General features: G+C 35.9%; 1 protein-coding gene across 2 annotated transcripts in view; it reads right to left on the bottom strand.

Annotated features, from left to right (window-relative positions):
* Positions 1-20051, bottom strand: part of PLCB1 (phospholipase C beta 1) — a gene marked incomplete at both ends in the record, with an annotated part of 613641 nt that overhangs the window by 196046 nt on the left and 397544 nt on the right. For both annotated transcript variants that reach the window (XM_084247878.1, XM_084247879.1), the window contains 3 exons: positions 2270-2345; positions 3395-3448; positions 5244-5323. In XM_084247878.1, the coding sequence (XP_084104004.1) occupies positions 2270-2345; positions 3395-3448; positions 5244-5323 (210 nt within the window). The remainder of the gene's footprint in view (positions 1-2269; positions 2346-3394; positions 3449-5243; positions 5324-20051) is intronic.

Below are 20051 nucleotides of genomic sequence, written 5' to 3'. Positions count from 1 at the left end.
GACTTTTCTTTGTATATCTTTCTAAATGCATGTCTCACACTTTCTTTTTATGCTTAAATGAAGTTGTCTTTTATCACTTACTCAAACCTGTAAATTCTTTCCAGCCTCTGGACTGTTCACACACTGTTTTCTTTTTCTGCAATGAGCTGCCCTTATTCTCCATGGCAGCACTTCATTCCTCTTTCTCACACATTCTCTCCAATATACACATATGTCAGTTGACTAACACCACCAATTAACTCTATGATTCTTGAGGCCCATGACTTCATTTTCTTCCCTACCATATTCTTAGTGCTTGCAGACTTGTAATAAGCCCTCCAGAAATATCTGCTGAGTCAAGACAGGACCTTAACTGTTACATCTTTCTGATTTCAAAGCATCTAACAAAAGGGCAATGCATGCACATTCAATCATTTTGCTTATTAAAGTGGAGGTTAAAATGTTTGGGGGAGTCTACCCATAACTCTGTACAGTATTTCCAGCTTTTTACACCACCAGCAGGAATCTTATAGAGGAAAGGCACTCTTTTTTCTATCACCCATAAAAAGTTGTAATAAACTTCACTTTTCTGAAGAGTATTCACAACTACAATTTGCTGATGAATTTAATAATAGCACTCAGTACTTTTCATAATTTAATCATAAATTTAAGGATGGCTTCTCAACTTCCTTTAATGCTACTTGAATGTTGCCAATATGTTTCTAGAGGCTCAAAAGTTCCTCCTGTAGCGTAAGTGTTATCCATGAAAAGTGCTTACTTATTGCTTAGAAACTAGGATAAAATAGACTCAGTTTTCTTAGAAATGATGGTCCCAATTATTTTCCAGCCAGATAAGTAAAAAGGCAATGAAAAGAAGGCAAATTTCTTTATTTTATGTGGTTAATGCATTCTGAGTGCCTCGACTATGTCAGGTATTTTAAAAAAGCATGTTACGTGTTTGTTCTCTCTTCTCTTACCATATGTGTAAAGCAGGCTCTAAACTGTTTTGATCCTGTACTCCTCTCAGTAAAACTTCTTGGGCAAAGCCGTCCAATGTATGGACATATATTTATAAACATGTACTACCATAATTGTTAATTAACTTATAAATCTTAAACTGGAAATACTCTATTTCTTTAAAAAAACTGTATAGTCCAAGGTTATTTTTTGCTGTTTTATTTAATTCATCTGTTTGTTTTCTCTGTATGCCACATATGAGTGAAATCATATAGCCCACACCTCTACCCATGCATTGGTCAAAGGGCACTTAGTTGGCTTCTAGTTCTTGGCTATTGGAACTAATCCTGCATTCAACATGGGGGCATATATATCTTTTGAATTAATGTTAGTGTATTTTTGTGGTAAATATCTAGAAGTGGGAAAACTGTATCTTATGGAATTTTTGTTTTTAATTTTTTGAGGAATCTCCACACTGATTTCCATAGTGGATATGCCAATTTATATTCCCACCAACAGTGTATAATGATTCCCTTCTCTCCACATCATCTCCAACATTTGTTGTTTCTTGTCTTGCAGATAATCATTCTCACAAGTGTCAGATAATATTTCAATGTTGTTTTGACCCATATTTCTCTAATAAGAAATAATGAACGCTTTTTCATGCACCTATTGGCCATCTGTATGTCTTCTTTGGAAAAGCGAATACAAATCCTATGCTCATTATCAAAGGTTTGCTTATTTTTATTGTTGAATTTTATGAGTTCTTTTTAAGATATAAATCTTAAAAGGATGAGATAAAATTAATATTTCAAATATCTTCTTAATTGTAATTCATAACCTTTTGCCAATATTTAAGATACATCAAGAAATGAAGTTACTAATGAGAAATTTAAACTTTTGGTAACATTATTTTTAGCCTATACTTTACACACACACACACACACACACACACACATTTAATTTATACAGAACAAGGGTCTCTCTAGTTTAAAATACTGGTATTATGGGGGGTAAAATAAGTATAATTATAGTGACCTAAATATTGTAAATATCAACAAATAAGTACTTAAAAATTTCAAAAAAAAAATTTCTTCTTTGAATCTATATGAGAAGATGGAGGCCAACTAAAACTATTGTGGACATCATTTCACAGTATATGTAAATCAAACCATTATGATTTAAGTCTTAAAAATCCAGTGATGTATGCTGATTCTTTCTCAATAAAATTGGAAAGAAAAACTTTGTTTGGGCAATATTGGGACAAGAAAGCCTTTAATCTGTTATTCAGAACTACTTAGCAGTGCTACTTTCAGAAAGGCACCATGCTTACCCTTGAAGATGGAAGACTACAAGCCTCTAAAGCAGTTTCAACTCGCTTCCGGTCGGCTGAAAACAAGCGGTATATGCTGTGAAGTGAAAAGTACAACAGTGGAGAGATGTTTACAAGGCTCAGAGACCACAGCACTTGTAGATGACACCAACTAAAAACATTCCCTTGAATCAAACCTCTTTATCATTTGTCTTATAAGAATTAAAAAATGCCCATGCAAGTTTCTACTACAAAATCTAGGTGTGAATTTTAAAGTCCAAGTGTCTAATATAAAATCATTATTGATAATCCAATTAAACAACATTGCACTGAATAGCCTCTAAGATTAAGCACCAAAATAAACATCCTTAATAAAAAGTTATTTATTTCCCCTTTCTGCTACCCATTGCTTTAAAAGTGTATGTTGTTAATAACAATATTGAATATTATTAATTTAGCAATTTTATTAGCAAACACCACTGGTAGGTAGTAAGTCAAAGGTCAAAGACTTAGCTGAGTACAGTCTAGAGCTGTGCTTTCTTTGGTCAGCAATTTGGTTTTAAATGTAGAACTTAAGTAACAGACAATGCAATATAATGATTTGTATTTATCAGTTCTACTGTAACATTAGAAGATAAAGAATCTGGAGACCACCAATTCCTCAAGGAATATGGTGGTGTTGAATTGCTGTTGTCTTCTTTAGTTGGAGTTTTACTCTTCAGTTTTTCTTCCCAAAACTGAAGTTTTTCATGACATAACTTCTTGAATTCGGTTGACATTTGAGTTTGCAAACTCTGTTTTAGGTTAGTATCATTTTGGTAGAACGAAAACACTAAAATCATCCAATTTGTAATCTTAAAAGCTCAGATGGTCTTTCTGTTTTAGCAACAAGGTTGCTAAGAGGGTAGGACCCCCCTTTCTGCTTTGGTGTTCCTTGAAAATGATGTCATAGGAAAGGGGGAGGCTGGGAATCTCTACAAGGAAACCAGCTGCACTCACATGAATATGGAGTGTGAAGGATGAAGGGGTCAGCATGTATTTTCAGGATCCTACTCCGCTTAGTACAGGCACAAAACAGAGCCATGGCAAGGATTCAAAGCTTTGAGAAAAAGAAAATGAATAATGGGAAGTGCTCACGCAGCTTACTTTTTGAGAGGAATTCGTCCTTCTGGAGTAACTTGCAGTTTAAGTTTAGTATAGCTGTTGGAGAAGCAGAAAAACAAATGTTTAATTTTTTAAAATGCTTTTATTGAAGAATAAAACACATATAAAAGGGCTTGTGCATATGTGCAGTTTATGGAATTTTTACTCGCTGTCCAAGTCACTGCAGTTGGCACTCAGATCAAAAAATAGAACATTGTTACTTCAGAAGTATGCTGGAAGTTCCTTTCAGTCTACGTCCCCAAAGGAACCATTATCTTGACTTAACAGGTTTTGGGGGGCTTATTTTTTTTTTCACTTTATGTAAATGAACCACATTCTTTTGTGTCTGGCTCTTTTCCCTCAATATTATGTATTTTAGAACCATCCATATTTTTGTTTATAGATGTAGATTATTCACTCTCATGGTAGAACAGTATTCCTTTGTGTAAATATAACAACTGTATTTATCTCTTCAACTGCTTCTGGACATGTGGCTAGACAGCTGGAGCAATAAAACTTGTAAGCACCGCTCATGAGTGTGTAAGCTGGGACTGTCACCTTTAGAATTTGCACACACTATGATCTAGCAATCCCATACCTGGCTGTAAATGCAATGGGTTCATCAAAAAGTATGTTTTAGAATGTACAAAAGAGTTATTCATAGTCAGACACCTGTAGAAATGGATATTTGCATTAGAAAAAACCAACTAGATGCTTACTAGCTATAGAGTGCTATATTTCATGTAAAACAACTTTATTTGTGTGTTCCTTCTACTAACTTTGCCTTCTGAAACAGATGTTTCTGGAAATGTCTGTTAGGTGAAGGATAGAAAGATCTAAGATCAAAGATGGTAAAAAGCAAAGAGAAATAAAGGAAGAGGAAGAGAGGAAGGTAATATAGGAAAGGCCCTCAAAGCGACAAGCTACAGATATCAGATAATGATTCAAACAAGATAATTTAAGGTAAGAGGTACTGACAGTGAGGTACTGACTGACTAGTAAAATGAATTTATAAAGAGTAAAAAGTAAGGTGGGAAATGTCTTAGGTTTGGAATTATGGATCTAGGTCTGTCTTACAGAAAAAAGGATGAGAGAAACTATTCATTTAACTAGAGGGCCACCTTGTAATGTTACCACTTACAGATTTGATTTAAAGGCTTCCCAACCTTTTGGGCATTCATGGTTTTCAAAGTGAATCCAACCAGCTTTCCTTTCTGCTCATCTAGCAAAAATCATTGTTTTGTTTAAATAATTTTTAGAATGGCTGATGAATGGCTGGGTAATCGATTTTGCTTTTTCTTTCTCCTTTTCATTCTACTATTTTCCGCCACATCTTTTCTCTTTTCTTACTAATACTTGCTGTGATTGTTTATAAGAGTAGGGATCAGAATGTTATTAATTTAAGTAGGCAAGGAAATCACTGTAGAAACTATGAGAGATCTCATAGAGATCATAGAGAAATGAGTACCATACATTGGTCATTCTCCTTACAGTAATAATCGATACAACACAAACAGATGTAGAAGTAGATTCTGAAATTAATAACATTTGCTACTGTGTATAGCTGCTAGGATTTCGAAGTATCTCCTTCTTGTGTTTCAGGAGCACTGACATTCAGAGGAGCTCAGGCCAGACATAATGAGCATGTGGAGCTTGGAGAAAAAGAGTGATCTTTCTTGGAAGGCTTTCAATTCCAAACAGTAGAGATATCAGTCCTCTAACAAATTCCAAAGGGAAATTTATGTTTATCAACGTAAGAAGCCAGTGCAGTGTAAACAAAAGGCTCACAAAGGAGAAAGGAAACTGACTCAAAAGAAGAAACACCCTTAGCAATAAAATTAGAGCTACTTACGCCTTTTCTAGAAATGCATCCCTGGACATATTTTGGGCCAGCAGGTTTGTTGCCAGGCTGAAAACCTCATTTGTCCATTCCTGAAAAATGTAAATCACACTTGCATTAACTTAAATTAGACATGTGTTTTTCGCTAACCTACCAGGAAGACAAATTATTTAAGGTCCATTCCTTCCTGTCTTGGTAAAAGTGACATAATTAAATTCAAATCCCTGAGTGACTACTTCTTTCCTACAAAAATATTCTTCACACGTAAACATTATATTTCTGTTTATAAAAATCTCTACTGGTTAGGTATCTGGCATGTTGCTTTCAATAACTGATTTTTTTTTTTACTATTTTCTTGCATTATAAACAGGAGACATAGAAAAGTTTAAAATAAGTCAAATGTATTTTCAATATATCTACAAATGCAATCTTCTCACTTTATTACTCAAATCAAAGGAGTTAATACATGGAATATTTAAGTATTAGTTACAGTTCTAGACCTAGTTGCAATTGTCTAAATCCAGTTGTCTAAATCTTTGATAGCATACCAATACCCTCTCTTTCCCCAACTCAGTCTCTGTTCTCCTTATCTTTATCCCTACCTCACACCACTTACCAATGATCTAACTTCACTTACAAGAAAATGGAAAAGAGCAAATTTACCAAAAATATTGAAATTCCATTCTAGGTGAGGATTTCAAATATGTAATCAACATTCTGAGCCAAAAACCAATTCTTAAAGAGACGATGATATGCATGCTCAGTAATCTAATCATCCAATGTTGTATTTGAATTGGCCCCCTCCTCAATGAAATTATATTTCTTATTTCAACAGTTTCTACACCTACTTTTGTTATTTCTACTGTTGTTTGCTGGTCTTTTGTTGCTGGATATTTGCAATGGAAAAACCAACTAGAAGCTTACAATTGAAATATAACGGGAGATACATATAATTGAATTCCTTATAATATAACACATTAAAAATTAAAAAGAAACAGGTAAAACTAATTTTAATAATTATAAATATTTTACATTTATTTATAATCAAAAATCATACATTTTGCAATAGTTCACAAATATTATTAATCCTAAAATCAACATAAAATTTTTAAGCAATCTTAACTTCTTTCAATAAATTAAGTCTTTGAAGGGAGGTATGGATTTTACATTCATAACTCAGCTCAATTTGAGCTGGCAAACCTTGCAAGGGTCCCCTAGACCCTTGGCTCTTTCTATGGGTCCTTTATAAAGGCAGTTAAAGGACTGTGTCATCACCACCTTTACATCACAGCCACAGTTAGCTCATTTTAAAAGTGAAGCTTAATTTATTTTCATCAAAAGCTTAGAATGTGAGCATCCAAATCCCCCAAACTTACTGGCCTCTTGAAGCTTTCTGAGAGGCTCAAAATATCTGACTCAGGCTGCATCGGAGATTCAGGGACTAAAGCAGTGACTGAGGAGACTTTATAAATAACCCCATTCTTGGTGGGGGCTGGTCTCAGTTTATGTCAAAGTGAGCTAAAACAGCTTGTGTTTTATGTTGGCTTCCCCAAAAGAAACCCCTGTGATAAGGATTTATGAATAATAGATTTATTACAAAGTATGCTCTGGCAACATTATAAAGAGTGAGCAGGACAAGAAGGGAAGAGGCAGAAGTGAACCCCACAGCTGGTAACTTTGGCTTAGTTCCTGCATAGACCATCCTCAAAGCTGAGTTTTCAGTGAGGGACAAGGGAACTGAAGTGCGGCAATCCTTGTGTCTGTTGGTTAAAGGCTGCTGGAGTGGATGGCAATCCCCAGGCACTTCCTGTTCTCCTTAATAGTAAGCTAGGTCGGTCCCAGCAACCAGACAGAGCGGCCAACAAAGAGAGAATTTCTGGCTTTTGGAAGTGAAAGTCCACTGAGATGTTGTGTGTGAAAATGGTGAAGAGATTGGAGAGAATGTGGGCTGAGAATTTCTAGAACCTCTGCAGCCTGATTACATATTTCAGGAATTCTGGGCAATGGGTATCTATATAACACAGAGGGGTGTACCATGGGTGCTTGGGAGAATTGGTTCATATATTTTCTAGGCCATCTTTTTCAAATTTTCATGTGCATACACATCGCTAAGGGGTCTTGCTGAGTCCAGATACTAATTTAGGAGGTCTGTAGAAAGGATAAAGAATCTGCATTTCCAACTAGCTTTCAGGTGAGGTCTATGTTGTACCATATATGAGCAGCAAGGCTGTAGAGAGGATTTTGTAGCACTAACCGAAGCTTGTTAGAAGTGCAGGACTCTAAACTTCACACCACATCTTGTGACTCAGAAGCTGCATTGTTTTCAAGAAATCTTGCAATCATGAAGATTTCAAGACATCTTCATATTTTTATGGATACTGTTAAGCCAGCAACAACACTTTAAGAAGAGGATTGTTCTAGCACCTGGTTTAGGCGGGGATATTCTAATCTTGGTGTACTTACTTCCCAAGCAAATAATGAAATTATTTTGTTTATTTGTCTTAGAATAGCCAACAGCTTTTACAGTTGTCAGAAGAACAACATGGCTAACAGAAGACAACATGGCTAACAGCTTACAGCATCCTGGGCTCATCATGAGATTATGACATGCTTTGCTACAGGGTCCATCCTACCTGGCAATGTTCTCATAAATCTAGTGCTGGGCCCAGTGAGTTTGGCATTGGAAGGGTAACTTCTTATTTAATATGGAGGATTTATTTTTCTACCTTCAGAGACAAGGTGCTAATGATTGACACTGAACTTATTTTAACCCCTGCTGTTTAAACCATAAGCTTCTTAAGTGATATTTTCTGCTTTATAATCAATCTTTTCTCATAACGGGAAGAACAGGAACTCAAGCTAGAGAAAGTGGACCTAAAGGTCAACTTTCCTGGAGTTTCACCTAGAGTTTAAATGTGCATGCTTATATCTCAGATCTGGAGATTATTTCTGTAATTCCCTTCCCCAACAAATTTCTGTGCAGTTAATGAGAAGTCAAGTGTTGACACCATTAGAGATACCAAGTTTTGCTACCGGGTCACAAAGTCAATGTATTTCTATTTCTAAGATGATTTAAGTACCATCATTTTTAGCACAGGGCTTTTGTGTCTGCTTTATACTACTAACAATTGTTTCATGATTATCAATTACTTGCATAGGCATTAGAGTGTTTACTATGAGCTGAGCTAAGTTCTTTGTATCCAATAACTTATCCCCACCACAGTTCTTAGCAGGTAGGTACTGTTATTAGCCTCATTTTACAGACGAGAATTTAAAGTTTCAAAGCACTTAGAATAGTTACTTATGTCCTTAGAGCTAATAAAAACTACTGTGTGGAATTCAATCCCTGGCTTCTTGGTTATTCTGAGAGATTGTGCTTTCTGAAATTTTGCTCTAGAAAATTTTAGGGTGGCTGGTACATATAATTCACTAAAATAAATAAATGCACTTAATTGCATTTTGTAAAAAACACTGATTTCGCACTTACTATTAATTAGGCACCATTCTAAGCATTTTGCAAGTAATTAACTCATTTACTACTCACAGCCACCTTATGAGGTACAGTTTATTATTATCACTATATTTTGCAAATGAGAAAACTGAGGCTTGAAGCATAATAAGTTTACAAAGCTAGTTATAGGCACACCTGAGATTTGAACATGGGAAATCTGCTTATAGAGTCTGTCTACCTTATCACTAAATAATGGTGCTGAAATAAACTATGAAACTGATGAACTAAACACCTTGTTTCTATGCTACAGTGTTTGATGGTAGAGGAAAAAATGATGAGATAGTGAGAGGGGTAAAGTTAGTCACAGACTTAGCAAGTCTAAAGTCTTGCAACTTTGATAGAGGTAGGTCAGAAATGCAACTCAGACTTGCTTTAACCAATATAAAAAGAAAGATCCAACCATAACATGATTCACATTTGATCCAGGTTCAAATCCCCATGATGCAACAGTTCTTTTCCTACTTCTGAAAACAAAGGGAAATTTCTCCCATTGGAAAGTTACAGTTCTTAATTTTTTGGACTAATATACAACTGCAAAGGATATACAAAGACAGACTTCTGGAGGGAATACCATTACTGTAGATGTTTCTGCTTCCCAAAGTCCTCCAACGTAGTCCATTATGCTCTCCTCACCCCCTCTCTCCCACCTTTGCCCATTCTCCATTACGCAAAACACAGATAGTGGTGTAGTAATCACAGATCCAAATTTAACAAACGTTAACATTTTTCCATATTTGTTTTACTTCTATAAATACACACACACACACACACACCAGTTCAATGCAGCAATGCGGATGAATTCTACATTGTGTTTCTCCCTGATGTTATTCTTCTTTCTTTTCTCAGGAGCAAACTCTGTTTTGAAAAATAGAATCAAAACCATATCTATTTTCATTTGGAATTCTAAAGAGAATTTTGTGTATCAGAGTTCAGCAAACTAAGGTCCAGGGGCTAAATCCAATGTCCCACCTGTTTTGTAAATACTTTTATTGGAATAGAGCCATGCTTGTTCATTTATGTTCTGTCTATGGCTGCTTTCATGGTATAGTGACAGAGTATAGCAGCTGCAACAGACACTCCAAAGGGTCAAAATTTTCACTAAATTTGCAGAAAAAGTCTGTGCTTCCCTGTCTGGACCCCATTTTGCTTAAAATATTACATAAATCATATCATACTATATGCATTCTTTGACCAGTAGCTATTTATAACCAAAATTGCATCCTTAAAATGTGTCCTTGCTTCTGCATATTGATCAAGGTCATTAATTTTAACTAATATACTCATTCACTATAGAAAGGCAAAATTTACTAATCTAATATTTAATTGATAGGCAGAACTGATTTTTTTCTTCAAAAAATGTTTGTTTGCAAAAAAAAATCAAATATTTGGGAATAAATCTAAAAAAAGAGGTAAAGGACCTATACAAAGAAAACTATGAAACACTGTTAAAAGAAATAGAAGAAGACACAAAGAAATGGAAAGACATCCCCTGCTCATGGATTGGAAGAATAAACATTATTAAAATGGCATCCTACCAAAAGCAATATACAGATTCAATGCTATTCCAATCAAAATTTCAATGTCATTCTTCAAAGAAATAGAACAATTATTGATGAAATTAATATGGAATCACAAAAAAACCCGAATAGCCAAAGCTCTCCTGAAAAAAAAAAGAAGGGAATGGAGGCATCACACTCCCAGATTTCAGGCTATACTACAAGGCCATGATCATCAAAACTGCATGGTATTGGAACAAGAACAGACATACAGACCAAAGGAATCAAATACAAAATCCAGAAATAAAGCCACAGATTTATGATCAACTAATCTTTGACAAAGGAGCAAAGACTATGAATTGGAGCAAAGAAAGTCTGTTCAATAAATGGTGCTGGGAAAACTGGGTCGCTACATGCAAAAGAATGAAGCTTTACCACTACCTCAGACCATACACAAAAATCAACTCAAAATGGATTAAAGAACTAGACATAAGACCTGAAACCATAAAATAGAAGGAAATATAGGCGAAACACTACGTGATATGCACATCAAAGACATCTTTACAGACACATCACCCAAAGCAGTGATAGTGAAGGCAAAGATAAACAGCTGGGACTACATCAAATTAAAGAGCTTCTGCACAGCAAAAGAGACAATAACAAAAACAAAGAGAAACCCCACCGACTGGGAGAACATTTTTGCACCCAACACTAATGATAAAGGACTGATCACAAAAATCTGCAAAGAGCTGATGAGACTCAACAACAACAAAGAAAATAATCCAGTCAAAAAATGGGCAGAAAAGCTAAAAAGAAACTTCTCTGAAGAGGAAATGCAAATGGCCAACAGGCATATGAAAAAATGTTCAACATCACTTGTAATCAGGGAAATGCAAATCAAAACTACCATGAGATACCATCTTACACCAGTGAGAATGGCACACATTAAAAAAACTAGCAACAACAAATGTTGGCGAGGGTGTGGAGAAAAAGGAACTCTTCTGCACTGTTGGTGGGAGTACAAACTGGTCCAACCACTATGGAGAGCTGTGTGGAGATTTCTGGACCTACTAAACATAGAGCTTCCATATGATCCAGCAATTCCACTCCTAGGTATTTACCCAAAGGACACAGAAACATCAATTCCAAAGAACACCTGCACCCCTATGTTTATAGCAGCACTGTTTACAATAGCTAAGCTTTGGAAACAGCCCAGATCCCCAAAAATAGATGACTGGATCAAGAAGATGTGGTACATATATACCATGGAATATTACTCAGCATTTAAAAAAGATAAACACATGCAATTTGCAGCAACATGGATGGCGCTGGAAGGGATCATGCTCAGCGAAATAAGCCAGAAAGAAAAAGAAAAATACCGGATGGTCTCACTCATAGCAGGAATCTAGAAAACTTAAATAAGGGACCAGGAAAATGAATAACTGTAAGAAAGTGAAAATCAAAATCAACAAAAAACTATGAACCAGAGACACTTTTTTTGGGGGTGGGGGGCAGGAGGGGAGGGACTGGGGTCAGAATGGGGGGGTTGAAATTGTATGGGGAATATAAAAATAAAATTTATTATTAATTAACAACAAAAAAAAAACTTATGCACATCAAAAGACCCTCTCAGTAAACTTGAAAGACATTCTACTGAATGGGAAAACAATATTTGAACATTATATATCCTACAAGGGGCTATTAACCAAGATTTATTCACATGACTTGATGATAAGAAAAAATACCCAATCAAAAAATGGGCAGATCTACGTAGACTCTTCTCCAAAGAACACATAGAAATGATCAACAGGCACATGAGAAAATATTCAACATCACTCATCATCAATAAAATGCAATTCAAAACCACAATAAGAGACCAGGACCCATGAGAATGGCCCATACCAGAAAGACCAAAAACAACAACTGTAAGTGTGTATCTTAAAAAGAGATGCATCAGGTAATCCAGCAATTCTACTCATAGGTTCTACTCAAAGACAAAAACACTAGTTTGAAGGCATGCATGCATCACTGTGTTCATTGCAGCACTATTTATAATAGCCATGTCATGGAAACAACTTAAGTGCCCAACAACAGATGAGTGGATTAAGAAGAGGTGATCTATATATATAATAGAATACTACTCAGCTATAAACACATAACAACATAAAAGGAACTGGAGTGGATTGTGCTGAGTGAAATAAATCAGAAGGAGAAAGACAAATATGGGTGATTTCTTCATGTGAAACAAAACAAAGAAACAGACAAAGCTATAACAGAACAAACTCTAGAAATCTGACTGCAGAGAGGGAGGATGGGGGTTGGGAAGCAAAAGGGGAAGGTGACCCAGTGGGCTATAGCAGAGGATTATGGGTGTTTTGGTGGTGGATGTGGTATGTTAACATACATCTAAAGAGATGTAAACCTACACCCCAAAACATACACAGAAAGTACAATTTTTTTTAAAAAAACAACAAAGCAAAATGTTCTTGGATTAAATAATAATTATAACCAGATATTTTAATATCTGAGAAATAGGAAAGTCTAACAATTTTAATTCTTTTCTGTCTTTTATTTATTGACAAATGCCTTTTGCTGGCAATGCTAATGGTGTCTTCTCATTATGTTTTCTCATAAGTGGGTAGACATTTGGGATGTAAGAAGGAACATCGTGCAGCTCATTCAGGATTGCATTGCCTGGCTGAGCAAGCACACTGCTCTCACATACAGGCATGCATCAGAATTCATCTCGCCAAGCATTTGTCTTAACAGAGCAGTAAAGACTCTTTTCACAATGAAAGATGGTATATGAGCCCTAAAGACTTTCATTAAAATCAGAAAGGACTGTCTAGGATGTCATTGCATTTATGATACTATGTAGAACACTTGCAATTTTGATAAAATTTCTGGTATAGTTTCTCTATCAGGTGGCAATGAAGTCTTATACTTTATATAGTCAAAATGTTCTCATTTTCATTTCATACACAAAGTGAAATGGTAGTGAAATAATATAATTACTAAACAAAACAAAATCCAGGAAGTATATTAGGACCCAATGTTATCACTATTGGAATACTAGAAAATCATATTAGTCAAATAATGTATTAAGATCAAGGAGAGGTGCTTAATTATTTTCAGGCCATGTGATCTGAATATTTTTAGAGTACCATTACAAAAGTACAATTCAAACTAGCTGATGTAATATGAAAATTTGTCAAGGGCATTGGGTTATTTCATATAATTGAAGGAAAAATTGTAAAAATGGCAGCAGCTGAATATATTTATAATATAGGATCATCAGGAACCTGGAGTTTGAATGACAGGAAGACTTTCTTCACTTCTCTTTCACTGCTCTCTCTTCCTGATGGTATTATTCTTTCCCTTCCTGACCATCTTCCTCCCCATGGTCACCTAGAGTCACATGGTCATCAAGGGTTGTCACATCTGATGTCGCCTACTACCAGAGAGGGCCTGACTGATTTTCTCACTTCCAAAATGAAAAATTCTGGGGAAGGACTCTCATTGATCTACTTTCAGAACAATCAATTCAGGTGAGAACCTAGCAGCCATAAGAACCAAATCATTGAAACTGGGGAGAAGCAGTGGGCAGAGGATGGAATAGTATAGGAACACTTATCCATTCACAAGAATGCTATAGAAAAGCAGACAGAAAAAAGGATGTGTTTAATTCCATGAATTGTGTGGGATTCCATAGTTCTGCATCACATTCTTTTTATAAAACAGGCAACAAATTCATACTTGTTCACTTCAGTTCAATGCATGAATGAGTGATTATGCAAATGAAAGAGAATTACATCATGCCTTTAAATTTGTGTTTCAAAATTAATTTTTAAGTATTTTCCATTGTTATAAAATACTATTCAATCACCATTCTTGGTTACAGGGTTTGTGGTGTAAGCCTTATATATGTCCTATTGTAATTTAAACTATGCTAGAATGGGTTATAAAAAACATGATAGCCACTACATAAAGTATAGAAGTTTTAGTAGTAGAGCTTTTACAAACATTGCATGTTTTCACTTATAGGTGGAATATAGAGAAACAAAACAAAGGGCCAGATAAAACAAAGACAATATAAACTTTAGACCTCTTACTATAGATATAAGGCTACTAGAGGGGGAGGGTGGAGAGCAAAGTATGGAAGGGACCCAATGGACAAAGATGGAGGAACATGCCTTGGTCGTGGATATGATGTGGTGACTTACATCTGAAGGGGTTTGATCTTAAACATCTGAATAGCTATCATGTTGTAAACCAATATTACCTTAATTTTTAAGACACACACACACATACACACACACATTTTATGCTGGTGTTGTATTCTGAAAAACTGTTGCCCAACTATCTTTGCTTGGATAAGTGAAGCATTACTACTAATGGCACCTTGACTAGGCTAAAGGACTGCTTCTATGCCTAAAAGCACACTATAGTGTATCTGCAAAAATCCACATTTTATCTACTTTCAAGAGGTGTCAGCTCTGGTATATCCCTAGTCCTCCAATACCTTTGTCAAGATCTTCTTCTCAATGGAACATATTTAATGTGATGAAATCAAGTTATCATGAATGTTAAGAGAATTCTTCAAAAGGAAAAGCTAAATCTCCCCTCCTCAACTCTACCCCAAGTGCAACATCCATGGCCTGGAGTGTGAGTGGGAAGAATAGAGAACGATGTTTGCTTTGGCTATGAGTTCATGATGAAAGGGTTTCAGTTATAGCAGTGTGAGTCTCACATGTTATTTTGAGCATCAGCTGGGGAGACATCCTTTCCCCCCTCTGGCTTATTTTCTGAGTCAGTGCTCACTTGTACAACTTAGAGTTTGTTAATCGACTGCCCATAAGTGATACCCCTAAGGCTTCATTTCCATAGTGTATTTCTTGATCCACCATATTCTTGAGATAATCATCCCCACATCCTCTGCATGTCACTTTTATAGAAATATTTGCTATTATCTTCAAAGGCCAGCAATGTCATGCTAATTATTACTGGGTTGAATGGTCCTGAGTGCTATGTACTATAGGTAGTAAATAAATGCATGTAAGCAGGGCCCATGACTATAATTGATAACATTGTTTATTTCTTTTAAATGTGATTTGACTTGAGATAAAAAGAAAAAAATTAAAAAAAAACAATGAATCTCTTTAGTAAGATGTATATCAAACAGAAAAAGAGTGATCATAATTTCTTAGGTGTTAAGTGGTGCTACTTATCCATTAAATGGAAGCTGTTTGACAAAATTAAAGTGCATTTCTAGAAAACTAGTTAGTAAACTACAGACAGGTACTTCCTCATTAACTTATAACTTAACATGGAATTCTGCTGAAATAAAATTTTCTCATTTGGAAATCAATTTGCCTGAAATACTTTTTTTTTTAATGGAAACTAGGTTCTTCCCCATTAAATACAGGGAGTTCCTGATCCTTGTAAGTGAGTATATCCAGGTAAGCTTTGGCTCTGATTGCTTCACCCTGACCAATTCTCATTGCTGGTGGAGGCAATGGAAAGGTAAATCAAACACAATTTGTTCTTGTCTTCCAATTTAAGATAAAATACCATTATCAATTTATTTAATGGTTCCTACTTATTCTTATATTGTTGATGCTTTAGCTAGTATACTTAAAAATACACTTCATTGGATTGCTAATCCCTACTCTGCCACTTAGTAGCTGTGGGACCCACTGCTAATAGTGTTGCCTGATATCTATTCCCTCCTTCTTCCCTAACAGAATCTGACATTATTCAGGTCAGAAACAAGATCACTGAAAAATTGTCATTTTCCAACTTTCCAGAAGCTGGATAGCAATGTGATATGTGTCGACTCACGTATTAGCAGAATAGAGGGTGAGGGGTCTGAGAAAATGGTTTTCTGATGCAGACACCTGTTTTTGCTGTTGGGAATACAAAAGAAATGTCTGCAGCTGCAGAGGCATCTTAATCCATGAGAAAAAATGCATGAGATTAACAGGGAGCTCCACCTTGTTATACTTGAGGCATTGAATCATCAGCAGATATGAGGAAACAAACAAACAAAATGCATATGAATTAAAAAATCCTTAGTTTGTCTAAGCTATTCAATTTGGTTCTCTTCCTCAAATGTAGCTCCCAGTTTGATGGAATCATCTTTTTTTATGTATTTTTTTAAAAATTATTTACTTATTTATACAAGAACCGGGGTACAGGCCGGATGCGTGGGAGGGTGAGAGGATTCACCAGAGAAAGAGCAGGGAACAGAACAGGTAGACTGATGAAATGCACTGCTGAGGGGAGCAGCAGGCGAGACAGGAGAGGTCTGCCACACCATGTGGGACCCTTGCCGGAAGGCAGGGATCGAACCGGCACTGCAGAGGCTGTGGACAGCTTCACAGCGCGGCGCTCAACCGCCTGCGCCACCAGGGGAGGCCCTGATGGAATCATCTTGGATAAGTTTTTTTTAACCTAACATTCACCTGCCTTATAAAATGGAGAAAATGATAAGACTTACGGCTTGGGACTGCTGAGAAATCTGAGTTAATTTGTGTTAAATGCTTTGACCAGAAACAATCACAATTCATGTTTAGTAAATGGTAGCAATCTATAAAAAAAAATTATCATTGCAATACCTATGCAATACATATGTAGTTTAAAAAAAAAAAAGTCCAGAGACTTTATATGGCACTCTTCCCTGAGATCTGCTTCTTCACAGCTATTTTCAGCATTCCTATTACTAAAACTTTTTGGTGGGGTTCTTCCATGTTTCTAAATAATGTATTTATACAGTTTTTTTGATTGACTGATTTTAGAGTTTAATTATTAATATCCAGCTCTGATTGATGAGGTTTTAAATTTCTTATCCTGCCTGCTAGTTCCCATTTCCTTATTCCTGATAGAACTGTGTCACTGGTGTTCTTTTTTCAGGTCACTTCTTAAGCAGATACTTATATACTTCTTTGATCCACCAATTAAAGACAGTATCGCTTGGCATCTCTGTTTGTGAGAGGAGAACATTTACCTACCAATCCTTTTATTTTCATCTGTTGCCAAGTGAAATTTACCTTTTCAATTGTCATGGTTGAAATGCTTTTATCTTCTGCGGTAACCATAACTGCTTGAATCATTTGCTTTTAAATTGATTCTAAATTTAAAACCAGTAAAATAAAACTTTACATGATCTTAAAATTATGAATGTACTTTTCTGCACATATCAGACCATGATTATTTTCCTTGCTATAGTTTCAAGACCATGATCCACGTAACTTTCAAAAGAGAATATTCCTAATACCTCAAGATAATTTGTATCATTTTGGGCCTTTCCTCCTGTTAATGAAAGTCCTGTATATTTTAAACATGACTTATACTTGGAAAACACATTTCATATACATTTATCCCTGATGATTTAATTTTATTTTGGGAAGAAGAAACTTAAGTCTTACTCTAATATCTAATATCCTCCAGCTTCCTACTCCTATTGCTTGAACCTATTAAATGCATATATGTGCTATTTAAATTTCAAGACCAGTACATTTCTTTAGCTCTCAGATATTTTCTTGCATTATGTCTTTCATATTTTCATCTATTCCCTTTTCACTGGCCATTGCACTCTGTAGATGGACTGTGCCTTTATCTCTTACATTTTTTTCTCTTATTGGTATCTTTTTTTTTGTCTACCCCAAGGATTCTAGTTTTCCTGTTTCTTCTTTTGTGATCCTAATTTGATTTTCAATACAACAGCAAGGGTAATCCTGTTATGTCACACAAAAATCAGCCCCTTGCTCAAAACAATGGAATAGCTACATGTCACTGGGAGCAAAACCAAATTCTGACAATGGCTATCTACCACTGTTTGGGTTGCCTAGCACTACTCCCCCAACTCTCTCTGACTCATTCCTCACTGCTTTCATTCCTCATCATCCTTTTCAGTGAAACTATCCCCTTACCATTCCATCAGTATGCTGGGTACACATGCCGATCCAAGGACCAGTTCTTCTCATTTCTGCTTGATGCACTCCATCTTCAAGGCTTTCCTCAAATGTCATCATCTCAGTGTAACTTTATCTGACCAACTTCTTTAGCAGTAAAATGTGCCTCCACCCCCAGTGTTTCCTGTCTACCTTTCCTTCTTTATTCCTCCCTAGCACCTCTCATCACCTTGTTTATTCTCCTTATTGTCAATCTACCCCCACTACATTCAAGCTTCACGAGGACAATCATTTATGTCTATTACTTAATAAAACTATGCCTAATACACAGTAGGCAACTGAGAATTGATTGACTGACTGAATATTATTTTGTAGCTATTAGGAAAACTATTAAAATATTTTCAAAAAAGTGTTTTTTTTTAATTTATGCATGCAAGAGCTGGGGTGTAGGCTAGAGGTGTGGGGAGTGAGGATTCACAGAGACAGAGTGGGGAGCAGAATAGGCAGATTGAGTTAAATATACTGCTGAGGGGAGCAGCAGGCGAGACAGGAGAGTTCTGCTGTGCCATGTGGGTTAGCTCCCTGGCCGGGATTGAATTAGTGCTACAGCTACTGCTGACAGTTCCATAGTGCTGAGACTTAACCCCTTGCACCACCAGGGAGGTCCCAAAAAGTTTTTTGATACTTAGGGGCAGTTCATATACTGAGAGCAAAAAGATGATAACTGATTATTAAGACAACTGATGAAACAGATCAACCTGACACCCTCAAAGGATGTTGGGTATCTTTCCTCAATAATTAAATAAGGAAGCCAAATTTTTCAGAGTTCTACTTCTAATAAAAATGCTTTTTTTTTTTAAAATAATGTGACTGTTTCATGGAAAGACACTGAAATAATATAATCAGTACTTATGGACCTGGCAGGTCCAGAAGACAGAGAAGCAGAGGACCAATGGGAAAAAATTTGACTCTGACTTGTGGGGTAGAAGGAAGGAAAGGGGAGATACTGACTTTCCTTGATGGGAAAAGTGGGCTTGTACAAACAATAGCCAACAGTTGGAAGAGATGTATGTGTGTGTGTGTGTGTGTGTGTGTATGAGATCATGAGATATATATATATATCATATATATATATATATCTCCAAGACAGACACCCAAGAGACTGAGGTCAAGGGCACCTTCCTCCACAATCACCAGAATAGCAATTTCTGGTACTTATCTGGATGTAAGAAAGGGATTGACGTCTAAGTTGCCTTTTTTCTTTTTATTATGAATGTCTCTCTTTTGACTTTTGAACTTATAAACTTTTATATGGATATTCCAGATGGGTGACATTTTCACAATTTAAAAGTTAAGATATGCAGTCTTCATCTGCCCCACACTTATGCAAAACTCAAGTGCAGAACGTGGGGTGAATTTCATTTTCCAACAAAGGACACCCACACTGTTAAATTTCAAGATTAATAGTGCAACATATTGACACACTAAGAACTTTGTCCTTTAGTTATGACTAGGTGGGGGGAACTCTTAGGCATTTTGTTAATACGATAAGGTCAGAAATAGCAGTGAATGAAGATTTCACAAAACAGTAACACGAGGGCTAACTTTTCACATTTGTAAACATCCATCTTTTTGGCATATATATCATTCAATCCAATGGCCAATTCTTTGTCTACATCTTACTTGACCTATGAGCAAGATAATCACTCTTCTTCAAATATTTTATTTGACTGGCTTCTAAAGACGCACTTGCCTTACTGCCACCTCATTGTCTATTCCTTATTGTCTCCTTTTTATAATTCTTATCTCCTCAATTTCTTGGCCTTGGACATATTCTCTACGTATAGTTCATTTCTTGATTGACCTCACCCAGACTAATTAAACACTATCCATAATCTGA

The sequence above is a fragment of the Talpa europaea genome, assembly GCF_964194135.1.
Source record: "Talpa europaea genome assembly, chromosome: 11".
In the NCBI taxonomy this organism is placed as follows: Eukaryota; Metazoa; Chordata; class Mammalia; order Eulipotyphla; family Talpidae; genus Talpa; species Talpa europaea.
This window is presented reverse-complemented; position numbering and strand designations above follow the sequence as displayed.